Genomic DNA, 18,814 nt, shown 5'->3' with positions numbered 1-18,814 from the left:
TTATGTATGCAGCTCCTTTGTACATAAGACACGTCAGTCAAGAGTGTGAGAAGAGTCAGGAACCCATGGGCAGACATCCAGCAATAGGCTCCAACATCAATGAATATTAGAAAGAAGATCCAGAATTTCAACACTTCTGGTGGTGTGAATGAGAATGGTCCCCATAGGCTCACAGATTTGAATGCCTGGTCACCATATAGTGGTGCTATTTGTAAGGATGAGAAGGTGTAACCTTGTTGGAATAGTTGTGGCCTTGTAGACAGTATGTCACTGGGGGTGGACTTTGAGGTTTCCAAAGCCCAAGCCAAGCCTGGTGGCTTTCTCTTCCTGATGCCTGTGAATGTAGAATGCTCAGCTGTTTCTCTGGTGCCATGTCTTTCTGCATGCTACCATGCTCTCCATCATGATGATGATGGACTAAGCCTCTGAAACTGTAAGACGGCCCCAATTAAATGTTTTCTTTATAAGAGTTGCCATAGTCATGTTGTCTCTTCACAGTAGTCGTAACACTAAGACAACACTCATAACCCATACTCTAAACAATTATTTATTTCCACTTTCTTCCACTACAAACCATGACAGACCTAAGTCAGATACTGTTGTTAACAGGGAAGAATTTTCTGGACTTGTTTATTAACAGATTAGGTCTATATTCCTTTTGCAAAGTGACACATCTGGGAATTAACTCTATCTCTCATAAATACAACTATGAGCACTGTGGAATGGGTCATTCGCTCACCTAGGTTTATCATGTTTTTGAAATTGTCTGTGAATGTGTGTAATTCTGTATGCTATTATTCTCATTTAGGTTCACCCATAATTTAAGAAATGGTGAATGAATACAAGAAAATTGTTCTTCTGGTAGGACTAATGGGTATCAGTGACGATGATTTTAGAATGGTTAAATCCTTGTTGAGCAAAGAACTAAAACTAAATAGAAAAATGCAAGATGATTATGACAGAATTAAGATTGCTGACATGATGGAGGACAAGTTCCCAAAAGATGCTGGAATGGACCAACTGATAGACCTGTATAAAGAGATGCCAGGACTTGGAGACCTTGCTGATAAACTCAAAAAAGAGAAGGCAAAAGGTAATAGGGGGGTATCCTGGATTCCCACCCTTTCTTTAATTTCTCCAACTGCATGCTAGCTCCATGCAGTGATCATAACTGACATGGCTTTCACAGTGTGTGCCTCAGGAGCTATAGAATGGCAGTATTTCAGATGTCAAAAATTGACAGCTTACAAAACTTACTTCTTACAAAGAATTCTACACTTGGGGATTGGATATCTTTGAGGGCATTGGGGCAAATAAAAATGCAGAAGCTGTTGAAAGAGATGAGACCTTCTATTACTGTATAAAGATGAGAAAATTATAAAATAAATATTAGAATAATTCTTATTTTAAGATATTTAAATCAATTAGTGTTAATGCTCCATTAAGACACTCAACATTATCTATTCTACAAAAGAAATAAAGTAGTCAATAATTAAGTAAAAGCCTACCTCCCAGAGATAGGAAGTAGTTCTATTTTATATAGTCACTGGGAAAAGAAAATATGACTAATTTGGAAATAGAGACTCCCATCTATGATCCTAGGAATAAAGAAGCTGGAACAAGGAAATATTCAGTTTAAAACCATCCTGGTCTTTGTAGCTAGACTTTGCATTAAAAGAAGCACACAAACAAGCAATTAACAAATTAAAAGATAAAACCAAACAGAAACAAAAGGTAAGAAGACAAAGTAAATGGCATAGTTTTGTCATATCACAAATCAGATCATTTCTTTCAATGATTCTCTAATCTGGAGTGATCATCTACAGAAGATGGTTTGTCAATGATTGTCATTATACAAGCATTTAGGGGTCAGAGGCCAACACTGTGTGTCTTCCTCCATTGCTCCTTGTGTTGTTTTTTGAGGAAAGTTCTCTTAATGAACATGAGGCTCTCATTTTCAGCTCAACAGGCAAGCTAGATGACTACATCTGCCTGCTCAGCCTGGGAGTTCTAGATGGGCACTTTTAAGTTGTCACCAGATATCTGAATTCAGGTCTTCATGCTTCAGAGCAAGGGCTTTACCCACTGAAACATCTCCCCAGACCTAAACTTTAAATTCTTAAAAAACAGACTGTATGATAAGAGGACTGGGGCAGGGCTTGACTGATGGACACAGAAGTCCCCAGGATGGGAAGACTGTGTCCACTGCAACTAGAGAGAACAAGGAAACCCTGAGACAGTCCTGTGCCTGACTTGGTAGCATATGACACCTCGTGGCCTCATCAAGTTTCTGAGACAGAGGTAGGCAAACACCATGAGACAAGCAGAACCTGAGAGCAAATAATACTAACTAAACTCGAGCTGTCTAAGAGTGATGTCCTTGAGTTTACTGTGTTTTCTCTCCTGCATCAGCTAAAAGGAAACAGATAGAAAGATGCAGAATTCCAACAAGAGGATGCAAGCGAGATGAAGCCAGTACTTCCCAACCTATGTCCACCACAAATGAAGATTCAGAACCAGAATTTGGCAGGAGTACATCCAACACACAGGTATGGTGGCTAAGCTCCCAATGGAAACTCTACTAAAGTTCCTCCCCTTTTTACCATTGAGTGAAGATTTAGCTGTCTGTCTAGTCATAGGATCTAGCAAAAATGGAGATTTGGAGTAACCAATTTCATACATACTGGTCATTCATGTGTCAGGACTACTGCATACTTTAACTTGTATCATGTAATTCTATACAATAGGAATAAAAAATCACTACTCAGGCAAGTGAGATGTCTCAACAGGTAAAGGTACTTCTTACTGCCTTCTAATGACCTGTGCTCAGTTACCAGATCCCACATGTCAGAATGAGAGAACTAACACCCATAAGATGTCTTATGGCCTTAGTGGCACATTCACTGAAACATGCACAATAAAGGTATATAAAATAGATTAAATCATTGTTCTTCTTTCAGACATTGATACAATAGCAGTCAGTTTAAGCACATAGCTTTCCAAAGCCTTTTAAAAGACATCAAACCTCAACTTGGGCTTTCTAAATATAGACTTGCTTACAGAGATGCATAGAAGAGTGATGGAAATGAAATGTTTGTTCCAATATGAGACAATCCTACCTCTGATTCTCTGTTCAGAGGATACTTTTCTCAGGGATGAAAGGTTGATTCTCTTGGTGTTAAAGTTATTGTGCTTCTTTTAACATTGAAAACCATGACTAGGGGTTCAGAATAAAGTACAATAGGAGAGGAGAGAATAGCTTGTCATGCATAATGCTTGGGGTTTAGTTTCCAACAGAAAAAGGAAAAGGGAAAATCAGCCATTATCAAGAGAAAAAAAGGTTGATCACTGAGAGAAGAGGAAACAAACCCACAAAACCTGAAGACTTTACAACTCTGTCATAAGATTAAACATTCATCATATTACCAAATGCTTATATCTAAACCTCAATTAAAATAAATCTTCTTCTTGGGGGAGGTTTACCATTATGAAATCATTTTGATCTCAACAGACTATGCAGTAGTTTAATTTAACTAGAGTAATTAGTGTTAGGGTCCTGGAGAAGTCCCACAAAAGGCCACCATCCATGTATGCAATTAACAAGAGCATTTATTGTCTTGAGAAAAGATCCCAGCATGCTGGGGCTGATCATCCCACACAAAGGCAAAATGGTGACAACCCCAAGAGGAACATGTGGGCTCCTTTTAAGCACAGCCAAGAGGAGTTTCTAGGGAAATTAGGTCATCTTAGATATGATTGGATTAAACAAGTGACAGTCATATTAGTACATTCTAATTGGCTAGGGCTAGTCAGGGCAAGGTTAAGGCTACAGCTTTTCCATTTTAGGGCAGGCCTGGACAAGTCCCAGTCTTTGTCCTTATTTGATTATCACCTTGAGTTGTTGTGGAGGCTGGATTGCCTAGTATGGGCTGATTGTGGGGGCTGGCTCAGTGACCCAGGCTGGGTACATCCTATCTCCCTCATCCCTGTTGTTCAGGGCACCAGTGATTAATTGCCCTTTGTTCATGGCTTCTCCCTCAGAAACTGCTTGCTCAGTCTCAGGAAACTGAAATTGAAGCCTGATCTCTGACAGAAGACTGAGCAGTCTGTTATGGTATCTGCTCAATCCTCTCTGTTAGATGGTCAGTTAAAAGACTTTAACCTAAATAGATACCTCCAGAAGTAAAGAACTGTTGTTGCAAGTGCCTCGGGTGTAGCTGGAAGCTTTCTCCAGTCCCACCAGGCCCCCACAGTCCTGTGGCCCACTTATAAAATTCAGAAGTTTATATTAATTATAATTGCTTGGCCATTAGCTCAGACTTATTACTGTCTAGCTCTTACATTTAAATTAACCCATAATTCTTACTTAGGTTTAGTCACGTGGCTTGATACCTTCTCTTAGTTCTGTTTTGTCATCTTGCTTCTTCCTTGTCTGGCTGGTGACTCCTGACTCAGCCCTTCCTATTCCCAGAATTCTCCTTGTCTGCTTGTGTTTTGATTAGACAGAAAAGGGGAAGTGCTGTGGGATGCCTTTCTGTATGCTGTGAATATGTGTTGTTCTGGTTGGTTGATAAATAAAGCTGTATTGGCCTATGGCAAGGCAGCTTAGAGGGAGGTGGGAAATGCAAGCAGATAGAGAAGAAGTAGAAAGGCAGAAGGAAGGAGACCACGAGCCAGCCGCCCAAGGAGCAACACGTAATGAAACACAGGTAAAGCCATGAAACATGTGGTAGTACATAGATTAATAGTTGTGGGTTAATTTGAGATATAAGAGCTAGCCAGCAAGAGGTCTGCCGTAGACTATACAGATTGTGAATAATGTAAGTCTCTGTGTTTACTTGGGTCTGAGAGGTTGCAAGACTGGGCAGGACACAGGAAATCTTCTGACTACACTCAGGAGCCTACTGCACCATCTTACATGTTTGCCAGACTCCTCAGGTATCTATAGCAATAGCCCCCAAGAGCCTTCTGACCTTTAAGGTGCTGCCTATTCCTTCCCATATTGTCCAGGCTCCTTGGTTATCTCTAGCAACTGCTTCTAACAGGGACCAAGCCACTCAAGTATCTCCAGTAACAGCATCCAGCAGTGTCCAGGTCCCTGAATTATCTCCAGAAACAGCATCCAGCAGTGCTCAGGCTGCTGGAGTGTCCCCAGCAATACCAGTCAAGGTAATTTTCTGTTTTCACAACATAATGGTGGTGGTTACTACAACCTTGGACTAGCTCATTAAACCCTGTCGTAGCTTTCTTTCTGTTGCCATGATGAAACATTCTAAACAAAAGCAACTTTGGAAGGAAAGAGTTTATTTCAGCTTAAGCTTCCATTATTGAGGGAAGCCGAGGCAGGAACCTGAAGGTAGGAACTGAAACAGAGACCATGAAGGAACACTGCTTACTGGCTTGACCCCCCCTAACTTGCTCAGCTTGTTTCTCATATAATACAGGAACACCTGTCCGAGGTGGCACCACCCACAGAGCTCTGGGCCTTCCCACATCAATCATTGATAACAAAAAAAAATGTCCTACAAACAGGGCCACAAGCCAATCTAATGGAGGAAATTTTTCAGTCTAGATTCCCTCTTTCTGGTAATTCTAGTTTGTGTCAAGTTGACAAAAACTAACAGCACACAAAGTAAACTCCAGACAGTGTAGCAATCATGTCTATAATCACAGTGTGCTCCTATGGGGGAGATCAGACACACAAGATTCCCCAGCAGCTCACGGGCCAACTCACCTGGCATACAACTGTGAACAGGAAAAGTCCTGTCTCAGACAGGCGAAAAGCAAAGACTATCACCATAGGAGGTCCTCCACTCTCCTTCGCTCACACACATGCCAACATTCTTAGACTCATACACATGGGGAAAAAACAATTTTTAAAATATTTAAAATAATGTAAGTTAATATATGTTGAACTGACAATCAAGTAACCAATTGTCAATGTAACTGATTTTATTATCTGAAACAATCCATGAGTAGTTTATAAAGATAATCCTGTGTGGCTCAGTTTTAGGTGGTTTCTAGTCTTTTCTGAAAACACTTGTAGCTAAACTTCCTTTATTTCTAAAGGAAGTGTGTGATAGCTGCTCCTCAAGTCCTGTGCACTTTTTGTCAAGTGTTGTCATACTGTGAGTTACTATTCAGGTTACCTTTGCTTCATTTGCCGACACTAGAGAAATGCACATATAATCCTCTTATCTACTAGGTATGATTGGCACCAACTGACATTATTACCTGTATCTCCATTTCTTCCACGAACTGTTATACCATGCAAGCTATTGCTCAGATTTTTCTTTCACTCTTCCTAATTAGCTGTCTTAATTGTGCCATTTTTGTTGTGTACATTCTATGCAGAAACCAAGAAGGAAGACTGTACCTAAGCAACCATCTAAGGAAGAGGGTCACCATCAAGGTCCCAAAAAAGTAATGGTGTTAAAAGCAACAGAACCATTCACATATGACATGTCACGGGAGAAAAGGATGTTCCATGCCACAGTGGCCACTAAGACTGAATTCTTCAGAGTGAAGGTGTTTGATATTGACCTGAAGGAGAAGTTCATTCCAAACAAGGTCATTACCATCTCAGATTATGTTGGCCGAAATGGGTTCATAAATATATTTAGTGCCTCTAGTGTGTCAGAGGTAAATGATAACCAATTAATGGATATCCCAACCACACTGAGGCAAAGAGCCAATGCAACACCTAAAATCAATGATCTTTACTCAAAAAGAAGAGGAATATTTGTGAATGGAGTGTTTATGGTGTCAAAGGTAAGCCACTGCATTATTTTGTAAAATTTCTTCTGCAATCTCAGATTTTCAGTCTTATCTTGACAGATTATCTTGGTTAACTTATTGCATGCCAAAATTCAAGGCCTCCTTGATCAGCGTCGGGAACTAGGGTTTCTTGTTTTTACATGTGAAAAACAGTCTCAATATACTTCTCAAGGTACCATGATGAAAACTGCTTTAGAAAGAAATTCGCCAAGAGACTCTGGCATTTTTTAAGCAACACCATCTATTTGTGCCATTCGTAGACATTTACATTAATACTCGTATCATTAAGATTTTGTTTCTTTGAGTCCTCCACCTCCTACATTATTAAGAACTTGATGGTGAATGAGACTTGACCTCCTAAAATGGGGTACAGGTTATAACAACCAGAATACAAACCAAAGCAAACTTTTCTGCCCCAAAATGCACTGAGTCAGGAATGCACTGGGTTCTATCTTTCTACAGTAAAGAAATATCTTAGGAGCAGAGTTGATGAAGTGGCCTGTGGTAGTGAGGACTAGCAGGTAAAAAGCAAAACTTGCTTCTTCCAGGTCCTTTTCTGTATGCTGCCATCAGGTGTGGCCTGGATTTATAATGGGTCTCCTGACCTCAAATGATCTGGAATTAGGATTAGTCTTCACACCTCAAATGATCCAGTCAAGAACAATCCCTCACCTATGTGTCCAGATGCTTGGGTTTTAATTGGTTCCAGATATGGTCAAACTGACAACCAAGATTAGCCACCCCAGTCTATACTAAAGTTTGAAAAAGGTTTATAAATCAGGATTTGCAACGCAGAATATCTGATGATGTTTTGCTCCCCCCAGGTCCCAACTTTTAGCTCTGTTTGTCCTGTCAAAGTCAAGATTCTGTGGGCACCCTTTACTTCTCATAGATGTGACAGTGTCTGGCCATTTCTCAGAAGATGAGTATTATTTTCTTTTTCAGAAAAATCAAAGGAAGGACTTCATTTACTATGAAATTCAAGATAATACAGGGGTGATGGAAGTGGTAGTCTATGGACGACTGACCAGTGTTGACTGTAATCCAGGAGATAAACTTAGACTCTTGTGCTTTGAATTGACATCAAACGAGGATAAAGTGCAGCTGAGATCTACAAGGCACAGTAACATGAAGGTGTGTGCTCTAGGGGAACATCCTCCTTCCTAAGAACTATGTTTTTAATATTATACTAAAATGACTGCTGATATTGCAAAGAAAATTCAACAGGTGGAAGGAAACAAGTTTTCCAGTTAATATATGTAAACTTTTCTTTCTGTCCTTTAAAATATGATCATTTTAATCATAGAGAAGAACAGAAATTCAGAAAGATTCTCAAAAGCTGTTATGTTATGGGCAGGGCATGGTGGCTCATACCTTTAATTCTACCACTCAGGAGACTGAGGCAGGTGGATCTCTGTGAGTTGGAGGCTAGCCTGGTCTACGTAGTGAGTTGTAAGCCAGCCCAGTTTCAAAACAGCCAGATATTTCATCCTAAATTAAGTAATGAAAGTATTGAATTTATTAAAGCATAGAGATTACCCAATATAAATGTTGCTTTGATTAAGAGATGTCTTTCAAATTCTGGCTCTGTAGTTTTTCAAGCTGACTAATGACATGAAGTAACTAAAGGTCCTCATCTACAACATAGGAATAATTTCCAGTGCTAAGGTTCATGAGCAGAACTCACAGCACATATATAAGGATACCTGGAGCAAATTAGACCACAAAAATACCAGAATCCCCCCTCTTGTCACACTGACACACGCATCCCTGCAGGATTCATTGCATATTAAAGCAAGTCTAAGATTGTAGTAGAAACAAATGAAATGTAGGGGCTGAGCTCCTGAGTCATACAGTAATGTTATAGAGACCCCCAGTTCTCAGGACCATTGTCAACATTCTAAACCCTCCTCATTGCAGCTGTACCAGGCATGCATTTTGCACATTCTTCCTGACCTTCTGTCCACTGAAAACCCTCCACTCAACCCTTGCCCTTAGGTATTGCACCTCCTTCTCTCCCACTGTTCCGTGACACCTCATGCTCTTTCACCTCCGGTCATGCTGGGTAGGAGTAAATAGCTCATTTTGTAGTCTCAAGTAAAGAGAAAAATCTGACTGCAGGGACAGAAAATCATTCAAAGAAGCAGGCAATGATGAAAAGCTAGGGGTGGCTCATAGAGACAAGGCAATGTGAGTAAAGGAGGAAGTGTGTGACCAGATCCATCAAAACTAATCTGATGTCATCACTTCCTTCTTCAAGGTCATCAAGGCTGGGAAAGGAGAAACAACCACTCAGTCCCGTTTCCTTTATGGAACTTCATGAATTCTCATTATGGAGACTTGGACACTTCTGATGTTTATAGAGATAAGATCCAGTTCCAACTACAGAAAATGATGATACTTATAACAGATAAAAGTCAATTCTTTGCTCCAAGAAATGGTGATTTTAATCTTATTCTTTTTACATTTTTTAATTACATAATTTGATTTTATAATGCTTATACTTTAAAAGGAAAAAAAAAACTTTTAATCTGAATCAAGTACTTCTACAAACTATTCCATTTGTTATTTGCTTTAAAATTGGGTCTGCACCTGATCCCTCCTGTTCCCATTCCCACCTCCCATTGAGACCCCCTCCCCCATCCACTAGCTCCACCAGAGATTTCTATTCTATTTTTCCCTTCACAATGAGATTCATGTGTTCCCCCCTTGAGCTTTCCTTGATACTTGGCTTCTCTGGGTCTGTGGATTATAAAATGGTTATCCTGTGCTTTATAGCTGGTAGGGTAATATCCACTTGTAAGTGAGAACATACTGTGTTTGTCTTTCTGAGTCTGGGTTATCTCACTCAGGTTGATCTTTTCTAATTCCACTCATTTGCTAAAAAATTTCATGATGTCATTGTTTTTAACAGCTGGGTAATACTCTATTATGTAAATGTACCATTCTTGTTTGGTTGAGGGACATCTAGGTTATTTCCAGTATCTGGCTATTATAAATAAAGGTGCAACGAACATAGTTGAGCAAGTGTCCTTGTGGTATAGTGGAGTGTCTTTTGGGTATATGTCCAAGTTGGGGGGAGGATGGAGGGAGAGACAACTAGAATTGGGGGACATATCTGGGAAGAGCTAGAAACCTAGCGTGATGGTTTGAAAGAAAATGGGCCCCAGAAGTGGTGACACCATTAGGAGGTGTGGCTTTGTTAGAGTAGGAGTGGCCTTGAAGGAGGAAGTGTGTCACCATGGGGTGGGCCTTGAGGTCCCCTTTGCTCAAGCTATGCTCAGTGTAACACACAATTCATTTCCTGTTGCCTTCTGATCAAGATGTAGAACACTCAGCTCCTTCTCCAGCACCATGTCTGCCTGCATACTGCCATGTATCACTATGATGATAATGGACTAAACCTCTGAAACTGTAAGCCACCCCAATTAAATGTTTTCCTTTATAAGAGTTTCCATGGCCATGATGTCTCTTCACAGCAATAGACACCCTAAGTAAGACACCTAGTGCAATGGAAACTCTCAGAAATCTATGAGGGTGACCCAGCTAAGACTTCTAGCAATGGGAGATATGAAGACTGAACTGGACATTTATAACCAAGCAAGACTTCCAGTGGATGGATTAGAACACCAACCCAGGCAAAAATTTTCAACCTACAATTTTTCCTGCCTACAAGATATGCTAAGGTAAGGGTGAAGCAGAAATTGTGGGAGTGGCAAACCAGTAACTAGTCCAGCTTGAGACCCATACCATGAGAGGGAGCTCACCCATTACACCGGCTGGAGGGCCAGAACCCAGGGGCAGGATAGCCCAAAGAACTAGGATAGAACCAAACATGACTGGAAAAGAAGTCAATGAGATGATTCCTAATGACATTCTGCTATACTCATAGATTTGGGCCAAACCCAATGATCGTAAGAGAGGCTTTACCCAGCAACTGATGAAAACAGATGCAGAGACCCACAGCCAAACATTAGGCAGAGCTCAGGGAATCCTGTGGAAGAAGGGGAAGAAGGATTGTAGGAACCAGAGGGGTCAAGGACACCTCAAGAAAACCCACAGAATCAACCAATCTTGGCTCATAGGAGCTCATAGAGACTGAACCAACAACCAGGGGTTCTCCATGGAACTGACTTAGGCCCTCTGCAAATATGTTACAGTTATGTAGCTTGGTCTTCTTTTGGGGCTCCTAACAGTGGAATCAGGGGCTGTCTCTGACTCTGTTGCCTGCTTTTGGGATCTTTTCCTTCTACCAGGTTGCCTCACCCAGCCTTAATAGAAGGGGAGATGCCTAGTATCACTGCAACTTGATATACCCTGGCTGGCTGATAACCATGGAATGCCTTCCCTTTTCTGAAGGAAAATGGAGGAGGAGTGGGTGGAAGGAAAGGTGAGGGAAGGGACTGGAAGAAGAGGAGGGAAGGGAAACTGCAGTCAGGATGTCAAAGCAAAAATAAACAAACAAATAAATAAATACAAAAAAACTGGGTCTGCAGATCAGGGTGGGGTAAATATGTTTCATAAAATACTTATGTTTTGGGTATAATATTTAAGGACAAAGCCTTGTTCATAAATGAACAGACTGTGTCATCCTCAGAGAGATTAAAGTATCAATAAAAAGTTACTGTGGGGTGTCTTTCTGTATGCTGTAAATATGTGTTGCTCCCATTGGCTAATAAATAAGCTGCTTTGACCTATGGCAAGGCAGCTTAGAGGCAGATGGGAAATCCAAGCAGAGATACAGGGAGGAGAAAGGTGGAGTCGGGGAGATGCCAGCCTGCTGCCCAAGGAACAAGATGCCAAGAGACTAGTAATAGCACAGCCATGTGGCAACATATAGATTATTAGAAATGGGTTAATTTAAGATGGAAGAGCTAGCTAATATAAGGCTGAGCCATAGGCCATACAGTTGGTAATTAATATAAGCCTCTATATGTTTACTTGGGACTGAGCGGGTATGGGACCTGGTGGGACACAGGAAAACTTCCAATTACAAAATACAAGTAGAGGCTGAAATCCAGCCCAGAATGCAATTGTCAAGACCAATGTCCTCAGGTAAGGTGCAGTCTTTTCTACGCTTTTTCCTGAGTCAATGTGAGTATATTATAGAGTTTAGTCATTTGAAATAAGAATTTCCAAAAGTGCCCCAGGTTTCAAACAGCCAACTCATGCAATGAGCACAGGACCCGGTCCCACTGCCTGGATGCCTCCCAAACAGATCAAGCCAATCTCGGCCTGGGAGGAGGGGACTGGACCTGCCTGGACTGAGTCTACCAGGTTGATCTCAGTCCGTGGGGGAGGCTTTGCCCTGGAGGAGGTGGGAATGGGGGGTGGGCTGGGGGTAAGGTGAGGGGGGTAGGAGGGGGGAGAATAAGGGAATCTGTGGCTGATATGTAGAACTGAATTGTATTGCAAAATAAAAAAAAAAAAAAAAAGAATTTCCAAAAGTGGATGATAAAGAGCACATAGTGCTGTTGGCAACAGTAAAGAAATGTCACCTCCAATTACAGGGTGACATAAGGTCAGGGAAATCTTGAGACCACAAGGGACATGTCCTAGAACAAAGGAAAGAAAATTAATTCAGAGACTAGGCCTTAGCCTCAGGGAAGGCTCCCTGCGGTGTTGGTTCTCTTTCTCATCCCTGTGACGTCATACTTAGCAGAATCAAGGGAAGGAAAGAAAGGCTGGCTTTCGCTTATAGTTTAACTGTAGAGGAGGGTGAGCTGGCTGATCACAATGAAAATAAGTTACTCTCTTAGCAATTCTTTAGTGATACATGTCCCAGAACATGCCCTGATACTAAAAGATATGGCCTAATCCAGCCTAGACTGGTTTTGGTTCATGTACAATGACACAAATTATGTCCTATTTAACATCTTATGCCTATATATAATTGAGTACACATGCAATTTTTATGAGATTTATCATGAGAAGGGACCTTTGCAGTGAACAAAATCTTATTGAACCAAGCCTGTCAATTAAAATAGTCACCTCTGCTGTGACCCTTGGACAACCAACCTCCTACTTCTCTTGAAGTCCATAACAGTAATTCCCAGACAATTGTTATGTTTGAGTATCTTCATTTATGTGGGCTGCTATTCCTCTTGACTTCATATTCCTTCCTAACCTTCAATATCTCTTATCTTTACATAAAGCTTCCCACCTAATTTGAAATCTGGATGAGCCTTCATTTCAATTCCTTGAATAAGAGGTCAAGAATCTGAACACACTAAGCTCTGATGACTTAGGGTTTCTATTGCTGTGATTAAACACCATGACCAAAGGCAAGTTGTGAGGAAAGGGTTTGTTTGGCTTACACTCCCATATCATTGTTAATCACTGAAGGAAGTAAGAACAATAACTCATACAGGACAGGAACCCGGAAGCAGAAGCTGATGCAGAAGCTATGGAGGGGTGCTGTTTACTGGCTTGCTCTTCATGGCTTTCTCAGTCTGTTTTCTTATAGAACCCAAGACCAATAGCCCAGGGATTGCACCACCCACAATGGGCTGGGACCTCCCCCATCAATCACTAATTAAGAAAATGCCTTACAGCTGGATCTTATGGAGGCATTTTCTCAATTGAAGGTCCCTTCTTTCAGATAACTCTAGCTTGTATCAAGTTGGCATAAAACTAACTATCCAGCACATCTGGTAACAAGGACTCAGCCAGAAATCTCAGTAAATTCCGAAGTCTTTATCTTTGGTTTCCCAGCTTCCAGAATATGAGAAATAAATATTTGCTTCTCACAATGCCATCTGTGACATTCTCTTATAAAAATACAAAGCAAAGAGAGTAGGAAAGAACATATTTTCCATAATAGGTATGGACAGATTACAACAGATTACAGTTTCTGATATTACAGTTCCTCAAGCCTTTAGAGCAACGGTTCCCAATCTTCCTGATGCTGTGACCATTTAATAGGGTTCCTCATGTTGTGGTGACCCCCAACCACAGCATTATTTTCTTGCTACTTCATAACTGTAATTTTGCTACTGTTATAAATCTTTATGTAAATATCTGATATACAACCTCTGTGAAAGCGCAGTTCGATTCCCAAGGACTCGTTACTCACAGGTTGAGAACAACTGCTTTAGAGTTAAAGGTGTCAGACCCCTCAGATCCAGGAACTTCAACACTAGACCCTATCAGGACTGAGGAATCCCAACACCTAGATTGCCTGAGGCTGTGATGCTAGGCTGTCTTCCCATCACTTCAAGAGTTTAACACTTGAAGAGCTAAGGTTACTAATGTCCTAGGTCTACACAGGAACTCTACCTTACACAGCTAAGTGCCCTGATACTGAAGATCACCAGGAACCAATACTTGCTACTGCTCCTCTGACCTGCTGCATGATTATTACTATCAAAGGCAAAAAGATCCAGAAGTGCCCAGGACTAGCACTTGGAAGGCAACTTGATGCCCATAATTTCTATCGAGGTGAATCAGCTGACCCCAAAGAGTAGACTGGTCACCCAGCCATGGCATCATCCTGTTTGCAGACCAGCTGGTAGGCTCCCATACCATCATCTACTGCTTGATGACATTTGTTCCATGTCTCAGGATCACAACAGTTCTGAATCCTTAAACTCTCCAAAGAAAAGCACAGCAGAACAAGCATTATTTCAATCCATGATCTTAACCAAAGCTCAAAGCTTTGCCACTGTTCTCAAGGCCCCAAGGCACCCTGTGCTTACCAATGAATAATAAAGAAACAGTGAGGAAGCATTAACTTTGTCATTGAAGGAGGGCAGCTTAACTTTACAATCAAGAGGGAGGATTGTAGCTGGAAGTTTCTTGGATCCTGCCTAGCCATGAGGTCCCTCGTTCCTCAGGTTCCACCAGGCCCCACAGTCCCTCCGCTGCTTATAAAATAATCATTCAGAGACTTATATTAATTATCAATTGTATGGCCTATGGCATGCTTCTTGCTAGCTAGCTCTTATAACTCAAACCATTCCTATTAATCTATAAGCTGCCACGTGGCCATGGCATTACTGGTCTGCTGGCATCTTGCTACTTGGGCAGCAGGCTGGCATCTCTCCTGCCTCAGCCTTTCTTCTCTCTGTCTCTGCTTGGATTTCCCACCTGCCTCTAAGCTGCCTTGCCATAGGCCAAATCAGTTTTATTTATTAGCCAATGGGAGCAACATGTATTCACAGCATCCAGAAAGACATTCCACAACAGAGGATAATGCCAATTCCTTTCTATTTATTCGAGGTTGGATGTGATGATATTGTGTTCCCCAAAGTATTGTGCACCCTAATAAACTTATCTGGAGTCAGAGAACAGAACAGCCTCTAGATATAGAGGCTAGAAAATGGTGGCACACACACCTTTAATTCTATCACTTGGGAGGCAGAGGTCCATCCCATCCGGATCTCTGTGAGTTTAAAGCCACACTGGAAACAGCCAGGCATGGTGACTCATGCCTTTAATCCCAGGAAGTGATGGTAGGAAGCAGAAAGGTATATCAGGCGTGAGGACCAGGAACTAGGCTGGTTAAGCTTTTAGGCTTTTGAGCAACAGTTCAGCTGAGATCCATTTGGATGAGGACTCAGAGGCTTCAAGTTTGAGGAAATGAGATCAGCTGAGGAACTGGCAAGGTGAGGTTAGCTGTGGTTTGTTCTGCTTCTCTGATCTTCCAGCATTCACCCCAATACCCGGCTTCAGGTTTGTTTTTATTAATAAGAACTTTTAAGATTCGTGCTACAGTTGGAGCTTGGAGTTGGAGGTTTGCAACATTAGGCTCTGCAAGTCCAGGCCTTGGGAACTAATGAATGAGTGAATGCTACAAGAACAACTTAATCCAAAAGCTATTTCGTCTCAGATCTTCTCTGAAACCCATTCAAGTGCAGCTGGTAACTGCCACAGCCAAGTTCTCCTGCTGCTGTCTGCATCCTGAGCAGTAAAGAAGTGGCTGGGTGACTTGGCCTTTCTGGTCTGTTTCACTTTCATTCAGAGGAGTGTAGATTCCTAGGGACTCACTTGTGAGTTTGTGGGACATGAAGACTTTAAATTTGAATCTTGTGCCTACGAGGATTTGAAAGGAAAATCCCTAGTGTAACTAACTCTCTTGACTTTTTTTTTTTAAGTAAGTGTTTACAGGAAGAAAACTCTTGAGTTTCACTATCTGAGGAAATGAAAAGCTGTGAACATGGTTAAGAGGCGATCTCACTGTTTTATCACTTCTCTTGCTGCAAAAAGCACAGGATAAGACACCCAGTACTGTTCTGTCTGTGCACTGACTCTGATCAATATCAGTTTTCTCATGCTCTCTGTGAATACTTCATTTCCTAAGAATTTCAGATTACAAACCCTCTAGTTCACTTTCCAAGAGATTTACTATTTTAACTTCTCTCTCTCTCTCTCTCTCTCTCTCTCTGTCTCTCTCTCTCTCTCTCTCTCTCTCTCTCTCTCACACACACACACACACACACACACACACACACACACACACACAGACACACACACACACACACACACACACACACACACACACACACACACACACAAGAATTGCTTCCTACCCTGCAAAACTGGACACCACTGAAGAAATGTCTAAAGAGGTGAGTCCTGCCCTACTTTCTATAGGGATTAGATAGTCCGTGAAATGAACAAGATTACACGTAAAATCCTTGTGGATCTTTTGGTTTTGAGATAAGGAAGCAGAGCTGGTGCCAGCTACTCTTAGCAATGAACCCACAGTAGCTGGATTTGGACCCTCCTCTCAGGAAGATGGCAGACATCTTCATTCCTCCACCAGAGACGACTGAGCCAAGAAAAACACATTTCACACATTTCAGATTATAAAATAAACTTTTTTTAAAAAGATTTATTTATTATGTATACAGCATGTGTGCCTGCAGGCCAGAAGAGGGCACCAGATTTCGTTACAGATGGTTGTGAGCCACCATGTGGTTGCTGGGAATTGAACTCAGGACCTCTGGAAGAGCAGTCAGTGCTCTTAACCTCTGAGCCATCTCTCCAGCCCCCTATAAAATAAACTTTTTAGAGGTGAGTCTGAACATGGTGGCTGTCCTGAGTGACAGGGGGGATGGCAAATTAGTGACATGAAAAATTACCATGAAATTATATTCAGGGAAAACTGCATCAGGCCATTAAGCTGCATTATCTAGTATTCCAATAGTAGACAGCATGAGGACCAGTGGGCACCTATGGTCGAAAAGGTCTCAGATTCATAGTTATTGCAAACACAGTGTTTTAATGATTTCATGGGCACATTTAATGTTCTTACTTCACTTCTACATCAGATAGAAATGGTAGGATTTCAGACATTGTTGGTTTGTGTCATTCTGATATTTAATTGTTTTGTTTGTTCTTTGGTTGTTTCTTCTTAGTTTTCTTTGTTTTTATTTTCTGATGGTGAGTCATAGGAAAGGGGTGGATAGTTAATTAGAAATACATGTATTCCACATACTTTTACAATATTCTGAAGACTGTCTACTGTGGTATGCCCATTGTGTATACTTGTAGAGAAGTTTTTAAATGTTTCAGAATTGTATGTATGTTAAATCAATATTGCTAAGTTTATCAATTATGTTGCTCAGACTTTCTAAGTCTTTACAAAGCTACAAACTTTTTCATTTAGTACTTGAGTACTCCTAAATCAATCATAAAAATTTAACTTTTACAGCAATTATTAGACAACCCTGTTATTAAAACTGTTATCTATTTCTAGGAGGTAAACTATAATCATTTTGTTGGTTTGTTATAAGAATTTTTATCTTTAGTTCTAATTAAGACAATGCTAATATAGAAAAATTGGCTTTTATTGCTTAATATGCAGAAGATTTATTTTAAAAATTCCACCTTTAATGAATGTCTTATTAACACACATTTAACTACATATGTTAAATAAAATTTGACAAAAAAATGTTAATTAACCACTTATGTTAGGCCCTTGTGGGTAGGCTGATAACACATTTTTCTGGCTTCTATTATGGCCATTTCTTTTATGGTATGTCTATACTGCCCTTCTTGCCTTCTCTTTATGACTTGTAACTAACAATTGAAGACAAAAACACTAGTGAGCTTAAATTCTTGCCTCCCTCAGTGACCCTGTTGATATATCTCCCCCACCCCAACCTCTTCTCTCTGCAAGGAGGATTTCACACCTGAAGCAGAGGCACACCCAGGCAACTTTGGTTTTCACTCAGCTTAGGTTTTACTCCAAGGCATTCTCAACTTTACATACCATTTTATCATCATACGTTCAATAATTGGTCCCCGGGCACTTTCTCATTTGAAACTACTGAACATCAGAGAACACTTTTGAGTCTTTCTTCTTTGAGTGTAAATTTGTCTAAGTTAAAATACTCATTCTCATTTTCTGTTTTACTCAGAGTAAGTTGAGGGCATCTGTTTGTGCCACTGGGGCTGGATATATTTTGATATCCAAGATTTGCTGGCTAAAGATGTGTTTTAATGCAAATATCCCAAATACTGTATTCTTGGACACTTTGTTGAGATTGTAATCACTACTCCAAAATCAAAAGAAATCACATTTCAACAGCAAAGCATGAGTGTTCACATGTAAGCATATGCATAAAATGTATCAAGATCTCCTGTCAGATCACATCAGCTTATATTTTGGAATAAGCTTGTTGTCAAAAATCACAAAATCGCCAGGTGGTGGTGGCACACACCTTTAATCCCAGCACTCGGGAGGCAGAGCCAGGCGGATCTCTGTGAGTTCGAGGCCAGCCTGGTCTCCAAAGTGAGTTCCAGGAAAGGCGCAAAGCTACACAGAGAAACCCTGTCTCGAAAACCCCCCAAAATAAATCACAAAATCAATCAAACCTTCATATTTTTAAAAACTCTTTGGTTTGTGACATGTTGGGCCATTAGTATGACATAAAGCCCATTCCACTAATTTGCCAAAAGCAGATTTCTCTTGAGAGTTAGTTTTAATCTGCTCCTTGAATCTTTGCAGATGATCTGATCTTTAGGTATAAAAGTTGGCATTAACTCACCCTCTTTAGTATTCTCTTCATAGTCACTGTCTTGTGTCTCT

The 18,814-nt window shown here is 40.8% G+C and overlaps 1 protein-coding gene across 1 annotated transcript; it reads left to right on the top strand.

The window, feature by feature from the left end:
- Window positions 1-828: 828 nt before the first annotated feature.
- Window positions 829-18,742, top strand: LOC128109326 (pyrin and HIN domain-containing protein 1-like). Its single transcript, XM_052736522.1, has 6 exons — window positions 829-1,093; window positions 2,413-2,549; window positions 5,011-5,196; window positions 6,355-6,771; window positions 7,723-7,911; window positions 18,734-18,742. The coding sequence occupies exons 1-6, from the start codon at window positions 829-831 to the stop codon at window positions 18,740-18,742; spliced, it is 1,203 nt and encodes a 400-aa protein (XP_052592482.1).
- The last annotated feature ends 72 nt before the right edge of the window (window positions 18,743-18,814 follow it).

The sequence above is a fragment of the Peromyscus californicus genome, unplaced genomic scaffold (genome assembly GCF_007827085.1).
Source record: "Peromyscus californicus insignis strain IS unplaced genomic scaffold, ASM782708v3 Scaffold_14__1_contigs__length_90479793_seg_2, whole genome shotgun sequence".
Taxonomy (NCBI): Eukaryota; Metazoa; Chordata; class Mammalia; order Rodentia; family Cricetidae; genus Peromyscus; species Peromyscus californicus.
The sequence above is the reverse complement of the archived record's forward strand: the minus strand, read 5'-3'. Positions and strand labels throughout refer to the sequence as shown.